Source organism: Poecilia reticulata, linkage group LG7 (genome assembly GCF_000633615.1).
Source record: "Poecilia reticulata strain Guanapo linkage group LG7, Guppy_female_1.0+MT, whole genome shotgun sequence".
Taxonomy (NCBI): Eukaryota; Metazoa; Chordata; class Actinopteri; order Cyprinodontiformes; family Poeciliidae; genus Poecilia; species Poecilia reticulata.
In genome coordinates, this window is record NC_024337.1 from 1,398,368 (window position 1) to 1,419,934 (window position 21,567).

Below are 21,567 nucleotides of genomic sequence, written 5' to 3' on the forward strand. Positions count from 1 at the left end.
CGACGGACCGGTACAACGCCGGCTTCACGGCAGACGCTGCCCCAATCCACCTGTCGATCTCCCGCTCCCTTCCCTCATTGGTGAACAAGATCCCCAGATACTTAAACTCCTCCACTTGAGGCTGGACGACCTCCCTGACCCGGAGAAGGCACTCTACCCTTTTCCAGCTCAAGACCATGGCCTCGGATTTGGAGGCAMTGAGCCTCATMCCGGCCGCTTCACACTCGGCCGCGAACCGCTCCAGTAAGAGCTGGAGATCACGATCTGATGAAGCCAACAGGACCACATCATCCGCAAAAAGCAGAGATGCGATCCTAAGACCACCAAAACAGATCCCCTCAACATATTGAGGGGATATTGTAATATATGTTGTAAGTATATTAAATAAAAATAAAAATAGTCAGTGTGCCGTTTGTAGGGCAGACTGCCTACAAACGGCACACTGTTTGTGCCGTTTGTAGTCTGGAACTGGAAGACATGTTTTTTCTCTTTTTAAACATTAAGAGAAATGTTTAAAAAGTTGCCCCAACTTACTTAGTTAAGTTTTTACATTACTACGTCAATTTGACATAACCTAACATGTTACTTTTTTATAATTTATTTATAATTTAAGTCAACTTTGTAATGTTAATTTTTTTTTTACTTTAAAATGTTCATTCCTTGATTATAAAATGTGCTAGTGAGTCTAAAGGAGAGACATGAAGTTTTGCGGACATTATTTTATTCAAGTCAGGAAAATGTTTAAAATTCATACAACAATAGCATGCTTTCTGTATCGGCTGAGGCGTAACAGTTGATGGCAGAGAAGCAATTGGCCGAAGAGAAAAACATGTTTTATTTACATTTTTTTAAAGCATGCATGACGAAGAAACAAGAAAGTGAAAGCAGGAGAGCAGTGGAGAAGTTGATCAGCAGGTTCCGTGTTGAGTGTCTTTCTACGTCAAATCGATTGGAAATTAAAATTTGATGTAAGAAAACAAAAAAACTCCACACCTGGCCGTTTCCCAAATCACTTTGGAGCTGTCGTAAACCACCTTTTATTGCCAGACACCAAAACACTAACCACATGTTGCTGACCCTACAAACGGCACACTTACAGCACTCTCATTGACTTACCTCCACACGCCCCGGCCCTGACTGCCCGGCATGTTCGGACTCGTCTTTTTGCTAAGAAAACCACACATGAAGCCGGTCTGAGCCACATTAGATGGCACTAGTTCACAGAATGTCAACAAAGCACGGGCCTTTCTGTAATTACTGTTTATGCGCGCAAAGTGAGGCCAAAACCAACCGGTCATGTCTTGTTCGGTTCTGTGTTGCTGTGGCAATTTGTACCTTTTTAATTTCTAGCATCAGTTCATACATTACTAGCAAGAAGAGTCTGAATCTATGGCACTTACTGCCGTTCAAACAGTTCTTTGCGATACAGTTTGGAGCATGCAAACTATATCACGGTTTAGAAGGGTTAGAAAAGTTTGAGGAATGGCCAAAATGAGACAACACTTTTAGTTTGTCCTCTTTTTCGTGAACAACTAAAGAGAGGGCATAGGAAAGGAGGGGCTTTCCTATGCCCCTCCTTTATTATTATTTTGCTGTAATAATAATAATAATAATAATAATTATTATTATTATTATTATAATAATACTATTAATAAATATTATTATTATTGATCTAATAAGAATCAATTTGGCTGGATAATAAATTGTCCCAGAAGTTATGATAATGTTGTTTTGAGACCATTATAATACAGAAGACCATTATAACAACGTAATAATGCAAGGACACTTTGTCAAAGACCAAAATACTTTAAATTCTAATGAACATTTAACACTGGAACTGGAAGACATTTTAAATATCCAGAATAAATAAATGACACAACAGAACCATCATCCATCCGTTATCCGACACACTTATCTCTTGTGGGCTTGCGAGGGATGCTGGTGCCTGTCTCTAGTGGTCATTGGGCGAGAGGTGTGGTCACCCTGGACAGTCAACCTCAGGGCAACAGAGAAACAAACATGACAAACACCCAGGCATGCACACAGTCACACCTCCAAGGAGAATTTAGAGAGATCATGTTTTGTCATGTCAAAGTCATGTTTTAGGACTGTGGACAAAAACAAATAAAGTTAATTCTAAAGTCTCTGTACAAAATTGTCCTTCAAAAAGACTGATGAGTTTTATCATCCCATTTTTAGTAGAGAGAGAGAGAGAAAAGAACAAAAAACAGTAAATCATGAAAATGGAAATTATATTATCTCGTTTACGGTAATACTGGTACATTTTTTAGGTTGGGGAAAGTGGAGCAGTTGCATAAACTAAACCTTTTAACTCTCCAACCATAAGAACACAAAAATATATACAATCACAATAACAACAATTACGTAGAATAGAATAAAACATTTTGCATGGCATACGTAAATGTTGTGATTTAGTTTGGTTAAAAATGGTTATTGCACTTGAAATAAATTACGTAATTGCCAGATTGGCCCCATGTCGCTTTCCTGATCTCAAAAACAAAAAAGAGGATGAATGCTATCTGCTGCAATATTCCTTGCCGTCTTCCATGCTCTTTCCGCAAACAAATGAGACAGAGCTTTTGTGGTTTCACCACTATTGTACCTGCCATTGAAACATTTCTTAGAAAGTTTGATGGTTTGATGAAAAGTTAAAACACTCAACAATTGCCTTGTCTGCAAGCTCTAGAGATTGTGGAGTAACCCCAAGACCATTAGGTCTTCTTAAAAGATTTTTTTAAGAAAAGGTATTGCAGTTTTTTAAGTACTCTAGTTTTGGTTTAGAGGGTGGGTGTTTTGTTTCAAGTTACCACAACTTTAGTTTACTGGGCTCTTCATCTCGGAGAAACCCAGACATTTTTCCTCCAGCTTAACAGTCCATTTTACAGACTAATAATTCCATGAAATCTGTTGGTCTGTAACTTCAGAGCCAGAAATTTGAATTGTGGGATCTTAAAGCACAGAAAGCCAGTACTCTAGGTACTGCAATTTAATCAAGAAGCATGGATCAGTGTTAACTCTTTACAAGGAAAGGCTTCTGTATTATCATTTAGTCACCATCTTTCTGATCTGGAGCTAAAGCTTTAAAAGTCGAGTGATGCCTGGTTGGGAAACTAACAACAGCACCTGCTCAACACACCAGCCACATTGGCAGAAGGCTTGTGGATGAGAACAGAAACTAGCATTAACCTACATCCTCTACTTTTAGTCATTCTTCCAGATCGCTGTAAAAATCAGTTGCACATTTTGATTTGAAGCTACGAGGACAGACAAAGGTCAAGTCTGTCCTCGCTACCAACTGACATTTTATCTGAGGCAGATAAGAAATCGCTTTCAGAACGTTGCCCAACTCTTAAGAGAAACAGGAAAATGAGCAAAAGAAAAACAGTCCTGGCAGTTACTGGCTGAATCCTGTGGTTTGTGTTGCATCATTGTGCTGCTGTGGAGGAATTTCTAAAGAACTACAGCTCTGCTTCACTTTGACAATGTTGGTTGACGCTTCTTGCTTCTTCTGACTTGTTTTCTGGTGAATGTCCTGACAGCCTGCTCAAACAGTTAACAGCTATAGAGACAAGATGCAGTTACCCCTTCAGTGACCTTTTGGTATGCCAATTAGGTTGACTGTTTTAGAACTGGACAGGAAGCGTATTACTTATTATTGTTCTGCTTTCATTGTCTAACATCCTGCTGCAACACTCCAGTGGCTTACAAGAAAAAAATACAACTCATGTCCAGCATGTGATTAGGAACATCCAGTAATTCATATCACATGGATTTCTCTAGCAACATCTAATATATAACTGACTACATTCTTTTTCTGTTGACATGTAGTTATTAAACAGCTGTAGTGTAAAACCATTGAGCAGCTATGCATTAAGAAGTTAGAGTAGTAATGGGCTTGTATCTCTGCCAACATTATGGTAAAGATGGTATCTGATTAAGACTACTTTTGTGGTCAGTTTCTTTTTATCTCCAGTTGCTTTTAATGTCTTTAATGTTAGGAGAAAATTACATAAGGATTAGTAATGTCAGTTTTAATTAGACTTGACCATTTTTAAGCAATCATTGCCTCAGACAGAGAAGAAATGCAAGCATTAGCTTGGTTCCTCCTTCACTTGTGAAAGCAGTTAAGCACTTTGGGGGAATGCTCTGGATTGAATGTAATTTGGTTTATGGGTGATAGATTTGTTTTACAGCTGGAACATATGACACAGCACAAGGGTAATGTTGTCAGACAGTAGCAGAAATATCTTACAGTCAGTCGAAACAGTGACGGTAAACAGACTTGGATAATGACTTGGTGTACAGTCATTATCACAGGGTTTCTATGTAGTCTGGAAAAGTCTGGAATTGGATTTTAGTGTTTTCAAGGTGATACAGGAGCTTTACTGGTCTTCTTAAGTTCTTAGAAATCAGAATTGTATCTAGGGTTACAGCTCACAATTGTTTTAGTTATCGCTTATTCTGATAATTTATTAATCAGATAAAAAATGGCACATTCTTCAGATTGTTCAATTAGCCACTTAGATCTTTTTAGACAATATTAGAAATGCATTAGAAGATGCAAATTGACCATTAAATTGTTAGTTTGCACGAACAAAACATTCTCTTTTAAATAAAAGAATAACAATTATATTGCCTAAAATGGCATTTAGTTTACGCTTGATCATTTGTATCACAGGATACATCTGCAGAAAAAAAGTACTTCTAGCATCAGCATGTGAAAAGCTCAGTACAATGTAGGAATGAGCTGGTGATCAATTTTTGGATGATTGGCTAATAATTGGATAATAGGAGGTGCTTAATAGAAGATTTTTCCCTTTTTTAACAGAAAAAAAGCTAAAACTACAACACTTAAGGAGTCTTGAGTAAAATATATTTACAAAGTTTTTTTTTTATCATAAATGCAAAATGTATATATTTTTTTTGCAGTTTGGGCTTAATTGCTGCACGAATGTTGTTCTCCCAGCAAATGACCTTTTATAGTCTGCATACTCCAGTTAACAGTTACTCAGTTACTAAATTAGATGACGATTATTTCAGTAATTTATCCATCACAATGAATCCGATTAATTGTTTTCTGTCTTAGTTGTAACGTTAGCTTCTAGCGTTAGAACAGCTACCATGTAGCATTACTTTATTGATTTAATTGACCTTACCTAAAAGCTAGAACTAAATTTAGGGGATTTTTATATTTTTGTCTTTGTATCTAAAATAAAATAGCAATGAATAAATTCAATAGAATAATATATTTTAACTGTTGTAATCAATATCCTGACTGACTTTCAATGGTGGAAAGACAAGTGTTTGCTTTTCAGTTTAGAAAGCAATAACATCATCTTAGACAATGGGAAAAGCAGCATTTTTAATAAAACCTTATAATTGAGACGGAAATCTTCTAATTCAGCTTGTTTTGCTTAGTTGCAAAGTTATTATCTGGATTCTGTTTTCTATAAACTCAAAGCAGAAACGTTAAACCTGTGGTTTCCTGTCATAAGTCCTATCGTTATCTCTAATTTATTGCGTATTGCATGTTGTCTTAACATCGTTCAGACCTTACAATATTAGAGATAAAACACCCCGTTTTTTTCCCCTCAGAGGTTTTCTTTTATGCGGTTTCCCTGACTCAGCAGTGCTGCAGCACAGCATCCTTTCGGCGTATGAATGAGTCGCTGTCGACAGGATCTGAGCTCATTAAAGAATAGTTGGGTAAAGTGTGGGAAGTTCTAAAGAAATGGAAACATCAGAGGCTGCACGGGGAAAACAAATGCTACATTTCTACACTTAAATGTGTTAAACAATATAAAATGCAGCATCATTATTAACTTTCATCCAACCTGTTCTTCATTGGTACCATCTTTTTACATTTACATGTGGAGGAAAACTTACTTCTATTCCTCTATCGACTTTGGAAAACCATAACTAATTGCCTGACCGAAAAAGACGAGTTGCATCCAGACACGTTTTTAGGTGCTTGTCAGTTCCACAGTGGCTAGATCTGTTGTGGTTATTTCATAACTGCTAGCATATCCACATCCACTGGTCAAATCTGAACCTCATTTTAAAGAACAAGTAAACTGCCAGAGCTGGATGACTTGTAATGGTTGTTTTTGCCAGCTGCTCTTCCTGTTCTGGGCTTTGACTTTTCTTGCCAGCATGATATCAAAACAAGGTCCTCTACTTCTGAAGACATGTTATTCCTTCTGGCTGTTATTTTACAATCTATTCAAGCGGGGGGAAACAAACCCTATACGTCTTATATACCATTTAGCCTGCTGCAGCTTGCCCCATTTTAAATGCAGTACACACAAATTTGCTTGTGTGTACTGCACAAGCAAATTTCTTGTGCAGTACATATAACATCAAAAACAGAAGCGTCAAGCTATCCTCATTTTGTAAACTTGAATCTAAACAGATTGTCCGGGTCCGGCTATGACTGTATTTCTGAGTGTGTGTTCTCAAACTCATGCTCCACCTTTTGGTTTTTGTATTCATTTTTAGTCAATTTAATAGATGAACTCTCACCTTGCCCAGCCTTTGTGTTCATGTTAGAAATGGGATTTATCACCTTCGTTCGCCACACACAGAAACACATCTATCAGCTACGTGCTGCCACGATGAGCTCCGCCACCCGTTTGTTGAGACCGGGATGATATAAAATACATTTTCCAGTTCATCCATAAAGCTACACTTATGTTAATCATCTAATGAACAGCAGCCCGCCGTGTTCAGTCTAACCGGTCACACACAGTGCTTTTCCCCGCCGTTGGTTCTGAACCGGCCACCAGGCAGCAGCTCTAGGAGGAAAAAGTTCACACTTCCAAATATATGCAACTTGTATGTGATCTCCCGTGTGAACTGCAAACTACCTGAAAGTGTTCCACATGCGCAGTAGAGGGTGCAGTAACGTCACACATAGAGAGCGTTCTCAGTATTTTTCTAACCTCCATAAAAAAAGAAGTGCTCATTGTTTGCAAAAGTAAACATGGATGCTAATGGTGGAGCATATCTTACGATGTTGAAGTTGTTGTCCGACCGGAGCCAGCACATTATCAACTTAATCCTCATTGTCAGCCATGTCTGTTGTTTTCCTTCCCGCTTGTGCATATCAAGGGACAGAATACTGACATTTGTCGAGTATCAATCACGTTCAGGTTGGTTTGAACTACAAGGTTCATTTAAATTGTTCCAGAATGTGACCTGGCCATTCAGACTCAGGTCACATTTGAAAAAATTCAACACGTACTGGATTTAGAACCCCAAGTGACCTGGGTCGGATTAAAAAAAAGACAATTCAGATCTGTGTTGTTCAGACCGTCATGAAAAGATCAGATACAGGTCACATTATGGCAAAAATATCTGATTTGGGTCACTTCAGGCTGCAGTGTGAACGTAGCTTAAGCATCACTTCTCTGTGTAAAACTGACTAAACACCTTATCTTTGATATTTCATGGTCATACTTTTCATTCAAATTTATCTTTATTTTGATACCAGAACAATTCAAATGAACCGTGTAGTTCTTGAAATATAACACATTTTTGTCATTTTAAAGCTGATTTCTCAAAAAGAGGCCTAGGACTCATGGGTACTTCTTTTATTTAAATGGGGACTCACAGAAAATGTGCTTCTGAGACTTTCAGATTTTTTTTTCTCAAAACTTTTACCATAGTAAAAGCTTTAATTTCTTTTTAAGCTATTTTTTGTGGAAGCAAACAAGCAGATTTCTGTTCTGCATTTAAAACCTGACTTGCAACATGTATTCATATTGGTCTGCTTACTCTGTTGTGCAATCATTAAATAAAAAAACAAAACCTTTAAGGGAAGATGCAATATCTATCTCTGCCTTTTGCATTGTGAAAGAAAAACAGGAAGTGTGGTTGTAGAGCAGGATGGTTAAATGATGCTAAGCTTTAATATTTGTTGGGAGCATTTAGCCTATAGCAAATGCACTGTGCACTCAAACATCTGTCAAATTTCATTTAACTTAATACGTAAAAGTCAGTCATACTTTACAGAAAATCTCTATTGAAAACAGTGAATGACTTCCAAATTTTACCACCATGACTGCTTCTTATTAAGTTGTGTTTATACAGCTGTATATAATGCTGCTGCTAACAGGCTACGGCCCCACAAACCACTGGCAGTCTGTCTTCCCTCAGTGAAGCCATAATCCATCAAAGTGAAGTCTTTGAATGTTGCAGGGAAATTAGATTTGAAGCTGTTGATGTCTTTCACATCAGTGTAAACTGACATTATATCCTTTAAGATGGGGCTCTTTGAAACAACAAATGAACTGGTTTATGTAATGACTCAGGAGCAGAGTTACTTATTTGACTCATCTCTCTCTTCAGTTTATCAAAAAGGAGGGGAAAAAACAGTGTTTGCTTGTGTTCTAATTAGCGACACAAGATCGAATTTTGTTCAATTTGAAAATACTTTATTTTTCCTAAAGTGAAGTTAAATGTAACTAATATCCAACTTTCTTCGACGAATCATTGCTGATGGTGTTGCTGTCAGTTTTAACCCTCATAAGTCGCAAGAGAGCCATGTGCAAGTTTTTTACCTTCTGCGTGGTCCGGTGCAGTGTGTCATGCTTACACGTTTACATTTTTTTGGGGGTGTGTTTTTAGGAACTGGTCAGAAGGTTAGCAAAATGAAGATGGAGCACTTCAGGATAGAAATTTTTTACTTTTTTTAATACAATTATTCCCTAAATAACTAGAAAGACTATCAAATGGAACGTCTAAATGGAAATTGGAGAAGCCATTGTCCATGGTATATGCTACCTCCAGAAAGATGCTAACTAGATACAGACATATCAGAGCTATTCCATTTTGCTGCCACCATAAGGTCTGGAACATCTGGAGATTGTGAGCTTTTTAAACTTCAAGACCAGGTCTAAACAAACAATAATCCAAACTGTAAACAACGGCTGCTGCTGTCCTATCTCCCTGCTGGAATGGTTATTGGTACCCCATTTTCTCCTTCAGATACTTCCAGTGTTTTTTCACACTGAAATTAGCTTATTGAAGCTGTCATTACATGGACATCCTTTCCAGTGCAGCTAAGTGAAAATGTCCATATTTGCTCTACTGATGACTTATTTGTTTGCGATCCCAGGGTTTCCCCCAGTGTATTGTAAGCCTGGCGGCCCGCCATGCTTTTCTAGCCCCTCCTCCAGGCTAAGCGTTGCTGTTTACGTTTCTAGGAAAAAAAAAAAAAAAAAAAAAAAAAAAAGAATCGTTTTTTTCTCTTTTTTTTAAAGCCGGGCTTCAAGCGTCTCTTTATCTCTTAGCATTTCACTAGCAGAGCAGATTTATTCCTAAAGGATAGGTTTATAATAGATAGGTTTATAGTTTATGCATTTAACTTTTGTTGCTAAAAAATATCAGCACCTCTAACAGCTTCTGTGTTAGATTTAGTGAAATATAGGAGAAGGGAGTAGTTTAATTGGCCAGCCTAAAAAGCAGTAAGTTATTATCGCAGTTTACTAATTTGTATTTGTAAATTCAAAGATTAAACTCACAGCATCAGATTGTTGCTACGGTAACAAAAAAATCTAACTATAAATATTGTTATTTTAAGTTTTACTAAGTAAACTTGCCAGCTCATTAAAATCTTGTACATAAAATGTTAAACAATTTAAAATAATTAAATTTATGTATGCCTAAACCATTGAATAAAATTTAACAGCATTGATAATCTCAATGAACAAGTGTTACATTTATGTATCTGTGGTCTTTTTTAAATTATTAGCATTTACGGGGACCCTGAAGCCCTTTGGGGCCTGATGGAGCCACTGACTTAATTTGGATTAAGCAGAAGGGCAAATTTGTTGTTTTTAGACTAGTTGTGGATTTAAATAGCATTTCACTAGAGATCTTTTCCCGTAACATATAATTACACAGTAATATTTTTACATTTCCTGTCAACTTAACATCTTTTAATACAAAAACAGGGTGAACCAACTCGACGCCCCGACTCGATGCCCACCGGGCTTAACAAGTTTTCTGGGGGAAATCGTGCGATCCGTATCTCTATTAAAGAGGAAATGCATTATTTTCATTTTATTTGAAGAAAGGGGAAGTTAGTTTAGATTAGTTAAGTGCTGTATGTTTATCCTGATATGTACAAGGCTTAATGGAGCCCTTCTTGTCTCTGAATGAAGCAGCGTGACATCATATGATAGTCAGACTGTTTTACCAGGCGTCCAGTTTCCACATGTACCCCTTGAAAGCAGAGGGTTGGGGCAAGCGGCTAATAGGATTGAGGGCTCATCTGCAGGCAGTATTTTGTCACTTCCTTGCTGTGAAAGGAAGTGGTGGTTTTCTGGTGCATGTGACAAAACACATCAGACCGAAAGAGATGTGGTCTGTGATAATCACTATGTAGTAGTCTGTCTGCTTTTTACATTGACACTCTCAAAATGCAGAAAAAGTCCATAAATGTGTTTGATCAAATGAGATGCAATTTTTGTCTTTCACATACTAATTGAGTGGAATGTATACATTTGTATGAGTAAAAACTTGATTAACTCTTGTTTTTGTGGATTTGTTTGTAACTTTTGTTTTATGTTGCTGTCTGTCATTACCAGGTCTCCCTTAAAAAAGTCTAATTCTAAGGGAGACTTGGCAATAATAGGCAGCAGTATAATTTCAGTGATGACTACCTGGTTAAATCAAAGTTAAATAAATAAATAAAAAATCTGTCTCTGTATACATACGCAACAACTTTATTGTAATGAATGTTTGACTCAGATCTTGTGTTGTGACTGAAATTTGTAGTCAGCTGCATTGCTGGTATTCAGCTAACTACATGCTTCGTTTTAAGGTGGTAAAACAAATAGCTTGTTGTATTTCCTCTTTGCCACCCACTTTGCAGATTACTTTTTTCTGCTCCTGGTCTGAGTGTTCAACCCTCCCACAATCCTAAGAGACAGAGTTGTTTAAACCCCACAAGTTTTTTACTCAGTGCTAGGTCCAGCAGAGTGACAATGTGCACTTTTACGAGTTTTTATGTGTGTATGTGTGTGTGTGATTTCAGAAAGATCGTCAGACACTTATCTTGCCAAATGGCACTTCCTCCCTGTGACATTTGCCGTGCTTTTCCTGAGCATCACGCTAAGACGGCAGACGGGTTAAGAAACAAGGTCCATTGAATCCAGAGAGCTTTAACCCGTATGCGTCCTGGTTGGGGTCGCACCTATTTTCCCCTGCTTCTCCCCTGACTGACCGTGACATCATCACACTCTTCCAGAGTATTGCGCTAAGACCATGGGACGTTAAACCCAAATCGGGTCCAGATAATTTATGTTTTTGCACCTGCCTTTTAATGACCTCTGTAAAGTTTTGTCATAAAACAAAAGTTGTTTACTTTGGCATATTCTGCTTAACAAGTATGCTCTTATTTTGACCACTGATGAGCACTTCCACCTCATTCTAATGATGAAACCCACATGCGTCATGCTGTTTTGTTCTGAAAAGTCAGCACAAAATGGCAGAAAGAGGAGAGGAGAAGCAGCAGACCAGAAACACATTGTGACACGGCTAATCTGTTCAATCACCTGAGGTTTGAACTTAGTGGTCTATGAGCAGCTAATACAAGAACTGACAGGAAAATATGAAATAGTTGCTGATTTTATTTATTTCATTTGTACTTTTGAGTAAATAAATTGCCTGTGATGTTAGAAAAAAACAGTTCAGGAACTTTGTACAAGTCAATATTGATCAAAATAAGTGATTATACAGTGATTATACAACTGGTGCATTATACAACTGGTGCAACTGTATACAGTGATTATACAACTGACTTTAACCCAATGGCAAAACCAAGAGATTCCACTCGTTGCTTTACATTTTTAAAACTTTACTCACAGGTTTGAGCTCTTATGGCAAAGTCTTAATATGGAGTCTTGTAAAATCATTCAGTGGTACCTGATTAATATCTAATACTCTGTCCCTTCAGGGGTTTCTTTCAGCAATCTTCCTTGCGTCCACTCATGTCAGTAGTTTTCAGTAGATTTTACTCATTATTTTGGTTTCATTCAATCCCTTTAACCCTTGTATGTAGAAATGGGGTCCAACCTACCACACACGTAAAACTCATATCATTTGCCATAGTCATCTACGTTTGCCTCAGTCCTCGCACGCACAAGGGTTAAAAAAAAAACCTTATTTTTAACAGTTATTTTAAAAAAAAACAACATAATTAAAAAAAAAAATTCAATTAAAAAATAATCTGAAAATGAATCGTGGTAACCTATATCATCCAAGTATCATCCTCTGTAAATCTGTCTGGCAGAGACAGAGACGTTGGAGTTGGGGATATGATGCTTGCTCAGTATGACTGATGCATCCATGAACCTCCTTTTCAACTCCTCTTGTTCAAGTATACTAGTTCAACTATTATTTGAGCTTTTGAGAATGCAATCTGCCTTTTATTTTAAATTGAAATTAAAATAAATAAATGACAATGCATCTCAAATAATTAACAGTCTCAGTTCATATTCTGTGATCATGTATTTAGGTATTTATGCAAGCAGAGCTTCTGACCTACTTTCTGGCTTCCTAAAGAAGGGTCCTGAGTTTGCCCGAGGATTATTTGATGCCTGATTGGTTGTGTGTGTAACCTGGATCTGTCTGTCTGATAAAGCAACTGTGAAACATGAATGTCTCTGCAAGAATAAAGATGTGTACAAAATATTGTTTCCAAACATTCAAAAGCTTCCATTAAAAACTTCTAAAGCTCATAATAGTTTGGCAGCAGCATGATGATTGCCTATTTGTGTTTTGTGAAGGTATGTTAAACACTGCTGTTAAGGAAATTGAGGATTTTGGTCTCGATCAGAATGCAGAAGCAGAGCGCTCTACAGTAGACCTGCTGTACATTTTGCTGCGTCACCGTTAGTGCTGTTCTTCCGCTTGTTTGGATTTTTTCTTCCTCTAACTTAAGGGAAGCAATCATGATTTACATCTTGAGTTTAAGCTGCAAATCATGTACTGCAGTACGGGCTTCTATTATCACAGGAATTTAAATTTACAATGATAACCTAATACAAGTGTATGCCTTCTGACAGCAGTGAAACAAGCATGCCTTTAGAATGCAGTAAAGTCAGCAGGGAGCACAGCATGTGAGCCCCAGCTGGATTTTATACTTGTGTAATATACACAGCGTTTTTATTGCTCATATTGTTTCTGCATAAATATGTGGAGTTTTCATCATAAAAAAATAGTTCCCTTCACGCTGCTGTGCCCTGAAGTTACCCTCACTCCCACCTCTCTTTGCCTTTTCCTCATTATGTGTTTTTGTTCGATATCATTAGCATTGTAACAAATCTCTTTTCTTACTTGAAGTGCATTTAATGCTGTTTTCACACCTTTTAGTATATTGGACTCGGTTTGATTGGACCAAAACTGCAACATTTGTTAAATTTTCAGCTGGTGTGGCTGACTTTCACACTGCATTGTGTCAAATGATTTAAACTCTTTGAAAACCTGTCCCCCCTTTGCCTGTGGTGGTGCTCCACCAACAACTACCGAACCAATGGAAACAACACAGAGCGCAACTTCCTCCTTCACAAAATGTAATTAAAAATGGAGTGGCGTGAGACTTTAGTGGTTCTATTATTTTACTTTTGTAATTGGTAAAAGATCACGAGTCATTTATTTTAGTGTATCACCAAGTATGCGTCTGCGGTTGTAAAAATGTCTGCACATGTCCGGCGGACGACCGCACTGAGTCCGTCTTGGAGTATTTGCAGTATTTCTGAGAAGTGAAGTACACCTGAGTCTGTTGGAGGCAAAATTAAACTGCACCTGCTCATATTACACAGCAAGTTTTTGCTAAGTAACCAAAGAGTTAGGTAATGTCAGAAACCTTTCTCAGCTAGGCGGTGAGAGGTTGACCAGCTAACCTCATGAAAAGTTAGCCTCACATGGTAACCTCACATGAGTGCCATACATCCCCCAGAATGCCATGTGATTCTGGGACGGAGTTCAATGAATTGATCAAAATTCTCTCAGACGTATTTTCTTTTGATATCAATATCAATATCTGTCTATTGCAGTATATATTATTATTATTTTATCACCCAGCCCTACTACAGTGACATCTTTGCGCAGATATACTCCAATGCCCTTGGAAATCTGTGCGTGATTAACCCCTAATGGACTGGTGCAGCTAATTAGCGTCATTCCTCTTTGGTTGTCAGTACAGTGTAGGCCAGTGGTGCCCACAGTGGGTCCTGGAGGGCCGGCATCCTGCATGTTCTAGTTCTCTCCCTTTTGGTAGTAACAACCTCCTCAGCTTGTCAATGTTCTTCTTAGGCCTTCTAACGAGCCATCATTTGATCCAGGTGCGTTAAACCAGGGAGAGAAGTAAAGCATGCAGGATGCCGGCCCTCCAGGACCCACTTTGGACACCAGTGGTGTAGGTGCTGTATACTAAAAATATTGGTTGATACATATACCTCTCATTCTAAGGATACTATTAGAAGTGATTTGATGCCTGTTTAGTTGTCCAGGTGTAAACTCATAGAGGTGTGCAATTGGCAGAATGCAGGGAATTTAGGACATAACCTCAATAAATAATCTTAATCCTAAGGTTGTGCAAAAAAAAAAAAATGTTCAGACTTACTAATGTCTTCTACATGTGATACATTAAAAAAAGACAGCGTCTGACCAAAATTCTAAATATTAAGTTCAAAATTTAGTTTTTGTTTGACATAAATTGAAATGTTCTCTGTTCTTGCCCTTTTGTTTTCAGAACTTCCTGTTTTCTGCAGTAGCTGTAAGAGCAGCTCTGTAACAAAAGTCTCCTCTATTGTTGGGTAAAAAGGTTGGGCAAATGACTGTTAAACAGAAGAAGTCAGAGTGCTGTTTTTTTAAAGGCAAAGTTTGTTGGGAACAATCTGTTCCTATGGATTGTTTAAAGGAAGTAGGGAGGATTTCCCCTGTGAATAAATCAGAGCAGTAGAGTGGTGGAAAGTTGGCTTGGAATGAACTGGAAAAATATGACACAGTGTAAAATGATTTAGTATTTTCACAAGCACTTAGAGTAATGTGTTCATCTAAATAGGTACCCTGTCAATAAACCACTCTTAAAATTTTTAGGAAAAATGACTGGGGTGTTGAAATCATGCTGATGGATGCATTAGAACAGATATTTTCTAAATGTTTTATTCAAAAGCTTTCCTTATATAAGATGTTCATGAATCACTTTCTCGTTTTTCTATAGAACCGGCTTTGAAGACTGGCAGCAGACCTGGGAAAAGTAGAAGAAGTCCTTTACAGACCCTTTACAAAGGAGACCAGGTGACAACAAATATACACCTTTCTCTGAATTTATCCTGAATGCAGCAACCACATAACAATTACAGCTGCATAATACAGCAATGCATTAATGTTTTAACAATTATACATCCTTTATGTAGAGCAAAAAGGCCCTAGCACATGCAGCCAAAAGCTCTTCCATATGGTTCTCCTAAAATGCCAGGACAAGACAAAAAAATAAATAAGTATTTTGTGGCTGAAATTCCAGCTGGAAATGCTGCTGCTTCTAAACCTAATTGTTTTTAGTCACAGATTTTTAGGTATATTTGCAAAGAATTTTGCTATAGTTTTCTCCTCCAAAATCTACATATAGAAGAAAAGAAATAGCAAGCATATTGGAGAAAAATTAAGTCTTGAAAGAACTAAAATTTGATTAGTAACAGTTCTGCCTTTCACTAATGAAAATGATAACGACAGAAAAAAAATCTATTTCTATCAGTGAAGTGTTAGACAACCAGGCCTTGATGGATACAGTTCGTCCCATTGCTTTTGTTTAAAAGGCTGTTTTTGATCCTCCTCTCACTCGACCTGCTTCATCTTCATCAGAAGCAGCTGAAGCTGCCGGCAGCTCAGAAGTCCCTCCAAGGCCGCAGGAAGGTGTTGGACCAGGCATGTCTGAGCCACACGAAGAAGCGCCGGGTGCTTTCGCCAGAGGATCTCAAACACCTCATTGTGGACGACAAACACGGCCTTATTTACTGCTACGTACCCAAGGTTGGTTTCTGTAGCATAAATCCCACGTTTGTGGGGCTGGGGAGAGTTAATAATCAAGGACCAAAAAGCCTTGAATTGCTTTCTACTTCTTTTTTCTTTTGCTGTCATAATTCATAAGTAATAATAAGAAGAATTATGTTCTTCTAAAACTTTAGCTATTGGCACAACAGTAACTTCCTTTATCTTCAGTATCTGTTCATTAGATGCTGAATGGAACAGTTTTTACAAATTTAATTGAATACTGAGTGGAAGAAACACAGTGAGTCTTCAACTTGAAGAGAAAGTAAGGATGAGTGAAACCAAGCAACACCCAAATATTTTCACACCCCTATAATCTCTTCAAAACATTAAACTTCTGTATCTCATTGGAGATGTTATTTGATAAACTACATCGCATTTGTTGTGGTTGTGTTTACCCAGAATGCCCTGTAATAGTCTGCTTCCTGCTCTTGGAGCGGTCTCCGGTTCACTTGCTGCTGATATGCATTCGAACTGCATCAGAGTTCACTTTAGCCGAACCCAGAGCTAGGTTTTTAGACAAGAACAGAGTTTGCTGTTTTGTTCCGCATCAGGGTTCGACTGCGCATTCACTCCTCCCCAAACAAACTGAAGTTTCTAGACAAACAAACTAGAGTTTGATAAAGTGGACTGAACAGGGCTGGTGTGAATGCACCCTTAGAAGTCTCTAGAACTTTACAACAGCCTAACTAAAGTGGGTTGATGGCATCTCACTGCTCTCTGTTTGTCTCTGTTGTATGACCTCCAGGTAGCCTGCACCAACTGGAAGCGTGTGCTGATGGTCCTCTCCAGTAATGGCCGTTACTCCGACCCTCTCGCCATCCCTGCTAACGAGGCCCATGTGGCAGGTAACCTCCGCACGCTCTCTGAATTCTCTGTGACGGAGATAAACCAGCGCCTCCGCAGCTACCTCAAGTTCATTTTTGTGCGGGAGCCCTTTGAGCGCCTCGTTTCAGCCTACCGCAACAAGTTCACACGTAGTTACAACACCGCCTTCCACAAGCGCTACGGAACCAAGATCATCCGCCGGCACCGGGCCAACCCTCAACCGGAAGCCCTGGAGAAAGGAAACGACGTCTCGTTCCAAGAGTTCATCCAGTACCTGGTGGACCCCCGGACACAACGGGAGGAGCCTTTCAACGAGCACTGGGAGCGGGTGCACTCCCTCTGCCACCCCTGTCTGATCCACTACGACGTGGTGGGGAAGTATGAAACTCTGGAACCTGACGCTCAGGCTGTGCTAAGGCTAGCGGGGGTGGAGGGTAAAGTTCAGTTCCCAACGTCTGGCAAGAGCACCAGGACTGACGGCAACATGGCAGCACGGTTCTTTAAGCACATCAGCCCCTTTTATCAGAAGAAACTGTTCAATCTCTACCGCATGGACTTCTTACTCTTTAACTACACCACACCAGAGTATCTGAGGACTCGATGACTAACAGAGACGAACGAGAGGATGCCACGTCCCATCCACACTTTAGAGTGATGATTAGTTTGCACGTCTCGGTTTCTGTTGAAACGACTGATTCCTACTGAGTCCCTAAAGGGACATAGAAGAAATAAAGAAACATTCTCATGTGCACAAGATACTATCTGGTGCATATGAGAAAGTTTGTGTTTTTATTTTTCTTCAGTGTCCCTTTGGGGGCTCCGTAGATTCCTACCTGTTGGGGGAAACAAACACCAATCTCTGACAGTTTCCAGACTGATGTAGGCGAATCACAAACTCTTACAAAGAGGTTATTTTTTGTGACCGTTTGATTTGACTCCAGTTGTCGTTGAGTCGGTGAAAAGCGCCTCACCAGCATTCCTGCTGTGCCCACTACAGTGATAATCCTCTTGTAGATTTCCTCTTTTAGGAGAATCAATGAGCCATAAATGAAAGCCGGTGTTTTCCAGAGGAGCCGGTTCTCCTCTTTTGCTGGCGATTGTGCTGACTGTGAAGTTTTCCTCTAATTGTTTCCGAGCTGTTATGGAAAGCCTTAATTTATGTACGTATGTCAGCACAGAGTATTTATTGTCGTGTGAAACGAGGTGTGAAAATAATTTAAATGAAAGGACAAGAGGGTTTTTTTTTCTTTTTTTCTTTTTTTTACCAAATGTTAGAGTTCAGATTAAGAAAACGTTTTGGGTATTTGGTAGTCTTCTTCAGTTCTGTGAAATTCTCTACTCAGCATCTTTCCTTGCCTGTATTTAGCTCCGGGACTCTGGGGCTGAACAAACAAGCGCATAGCTGTGGTCACGGCGGGGTCCGGCCCAGCGCTCCCCCGGTCAGAGCCGCCCTTGTTAGAGACGGCATCGGCAGACGAAGGGTTAAATCCACCTACAACCCTCTGCACTGCAGCGCCTTGTTTCAGCAAAAACGCCTTGGAATTTCTGGAGGGATAATTTGGAGCTTACTATTGGAAAACAGCTTCTTAATGGGCTTTACTGTCTTCTGCACCCAAAAGAGGAAACTTTGACACATTTGTGGCTTTTTCTGGATCTGTAAGTTGGATTTTACCGCACATTAAAAAAAGAAAAGACTCCAAGTGTTTGACAAGTACAGTCATCCGTCATTGAGTTGCATTGTGGGTAGTGTAGGCCCAAAGAATCTGGAGATTTTTGTTCTTTCTTACTTCAGCTGCTGAACCTCAACTTTAACTTTAAGAAATGTTATTTTTGTATGATTTGTTTTGGAAAACAATTAAAGAACTGAAAGGTTCAGTATGTAGGATGATGTTCTGTCTGTCCACAAGTGCAGGAAGTTAAAAATGTTAAAACATTTCAGTTTTTCTGTGCTATTACAGCAACAGATGGATGTTAAGAGGAAGTGAGAGATCAGCGTTGTTCTGTTGCTGCTTTTAGAACCAATTCCTGACAGAGAACCATTTTGATGCAACGCCTCTTAAAACGTCTGTTAACTTTCTGTAGACAGTACCTTCAGGATTTTTCAATTTTTTGGGGTTTTTTTTGCAATCAGTCATTGATTTTGCAGCTGTACTTAAGAAATATTTGCAGATTCCTTCCAAAATGTAAATATAGAAGAAAAAAAAGTTTTGTTCTTTGCATAAATAGCTTATTTTTGTTACTCCCCACATCGATTACCATCTGACTTTAGTAAGGCTGAAGCAGCAGTGTAGTAGAAGTAAGAAATACTGCCACCTGCAGGTGGGAGTTAGCATCACTTAAACCCAATGTTTTTGACCATTTTTACAAAAAAAAAAAAAACAAACAAAAAAATTGCAACAAACTCACAATTATGCATTGGTGTCATTAACAGCCAGTTTCAGTACAGCAGGTTTGCTTTTGAGTAAAATTCATAAGACAGAGGTGAAAAAAAAATCAAACAGCCTGATTATATAAAGACAAATAATTGCTGTTTCTGCCAACATTTTTAATTGTAAGAAGATTTTATTTTGCCTGATAATTTTGCACAAATTAAAAATAGAAAGCCTCCATCTTGTTTGTGAAAGTCAGTTGACGGTGTCTGTTCTCATTATTGCCCCACATTTATATTGAAACAAGCGGCAAATAATTAAGTTTATAAATGTCAGTGTTTTTGTTGTCGGGTCTTAAATTAGGCAGAATAAAAGTTGATTTCCTCTGTAGTTTCACGAGCTGTTTCATTCAAAATTAAACAATTAATGAACAATCAATAAGTACTCCATCAAAGAAAAAATGTCCTCATGGGGAGCTTTTTTGTCAATCAGTTTTATTTCTTTCATAATTGTGTTTTATTTTGTGATACTTTGTGAAGTCACTGTGAACAGAGAAAACTTCGCCTCCTAATTTGAAAATACGAGCAATTGATAAAGAGCCTGAAATAAAAGTCCAGGAAATACATAAAGTAGCTTTATAAAATAAAACCATCACAAAAAACCCGCTATGATAAGTAAAACCCAAAATTCATATATATCTTGAAATAAATACACATAAAAATAAAATAAGCTACCTATTTAAAAATTAATGACAATATTTAACTAATGGAATATTTATTAATGATTTAATAATAGTATTTATTTATTTAATTTTGAATGAAACAGTTTTCCATAAACTACCAAATTACAATCATTTTGTTAAAAAACGTGACTGTCGCATGGCAACGGTCCAATCAACACTCAACCTACATCCCATAACGTCAACCATGTAAACACTGACAGTATTTCAGTTAAACTCAGCAAATAAAATGTCTCACTCAGATTCAAGCAGACTCAGCCAGGTGTTTAAATGTCTTCTGGTGTTTTTGTGTTCTTTTTAGATTCTATTAAAATGTTCTGTGATGCACATCGTGAGGTTTGGTTATCATTAGACTTGAAAAGTCTGAAATTCAAAATTAAATGAAGACCTGAAAGTGTTAGAGGAACTGTGTATGTGTGTGTGTGTGTTTTAACTTGGAAACACTCAGGGATTCCTCAGAGGGAGTAAGTGGAGAGAAGAATGTCCGGGTTTCCCTCCTGAACCGTTTCAGTTCATGGTGGTGCTCATTTAATGCAACTGAGTAAATCCAGGAGGATAACACAGTTTAACACAAGAAAAGATGCTTTTAACGGTTTTTCACATTTGTCACCTTCAGGTTAGTTTCCATCGCATTTAACTTGGTTAAAAAAACAACAAAACAGATATTTGGCCCAGAAAAATCCACTGCTAGTCATTTTGCTGTTACCGGGACTTTGTGGAGGGAGAGGGTCAAGCATTTGAATATGGCTGAAATAATCTGTTCACGGTGGATATTTTATGTTAACTTTAACTGTAATTGATTTTGAACCTGCAAAGGAGTAAATCATCCTGTTTAAACATTTTAAAGTTTTATCTGTGATCTATGCTTCTCTGGAACACACCTCTCAGGGTTTCATTTTTTAATATTTAATGTTCCTATCATTTTGTAGTGATCGTAATTCAGTTTCACAGCGTCAATGCTGACGATACCTAAAGTTTACAGCAAGAACACCTGCTATTAGTTCCATCCTCTTCTGTCCTAAAGACGACTCAAAACAGAGCTGAGAAGTTTGTGTTGGTGATTTTCTTTCTAATTTGTCACAAATTTGTTGGCAGCAGAATCATCTTATTGCTGAGGATTCCAGCCTTTTCTTTTATAAAAGGAACATGTCTTCCTCTCTCCCAGTGACTGAACAGGACTTCAGTCTCCCCTGTTGGGCTGGGAGGTGTTACCTGCTGACAAACTGACTGGCCAGCAGAAATGAAGGTTCTGAAGAAAAAGCTTCTTAATGACCTACATATTTCATAGTGTATTGAGCCATCTTACGTATTTGCTTTTTACAGAAAACATTAAAGAACCTGTTTAATTTTAAATGCTTCAGATTAACTGTTGTGGAAGTTCAGTTCTAAAGTTCCTCAGAGGTAAAGAGGATATAAAATGTATTTAGAAAATAGGTTGGCCTACACTTCTGTTGGGAGTCACATCAAAGAAGCGGCATGCAAACTTTCTTTGGTGCAGATAGAGCATCTGCATAGCGTAACATAGTATTTGTTTGATATTTGAATTTCAGG

General features: G+C 38.2%; 1 protein-coding gene across 2 annotated transcripts in view; it reads left to right on the forward strand.

The window, feature by feature from the left end:
- Positions 1 to 19,535, forward strand: part of LOC103466868 (carbohydrate sulfotransferase 11-like) — a 22,101-nt gene extending 2,566 nt beyond the window's left edge. The window contains exons 1-4 of one of the 2 annotated variants that reach the window (XM_017305923.1): positions 14,402 to 14,450; positions 15,254 to 15,330; positions 15,895 to 16,062; positions 16,829 to 19,535. In XM_017305923.1, the coding sequence (XP_017161412.1) occupies positions 14,402 to 14,450; positions 15,254 to 15,330; positions 15,895 to 16,062; positions 16,829 to 17,512 (978 nt within the window). In that variant the 3' untranslated portion in view covers positions 17,513 to 19,535. Of the gene's footprint in view, positions 1 to 14,401; positions 14,451 to 15,253; positions 15,331 to 15,894; positions 16,063 to 16,828 lie in introns of those variants that run through there. The other variant, XM_017305922.1, reaches the window with a different exon arrangement.
- The last annotated feature ends 2,032 nt before the right edge of the window (positions 19,536 to 21,567 follow it).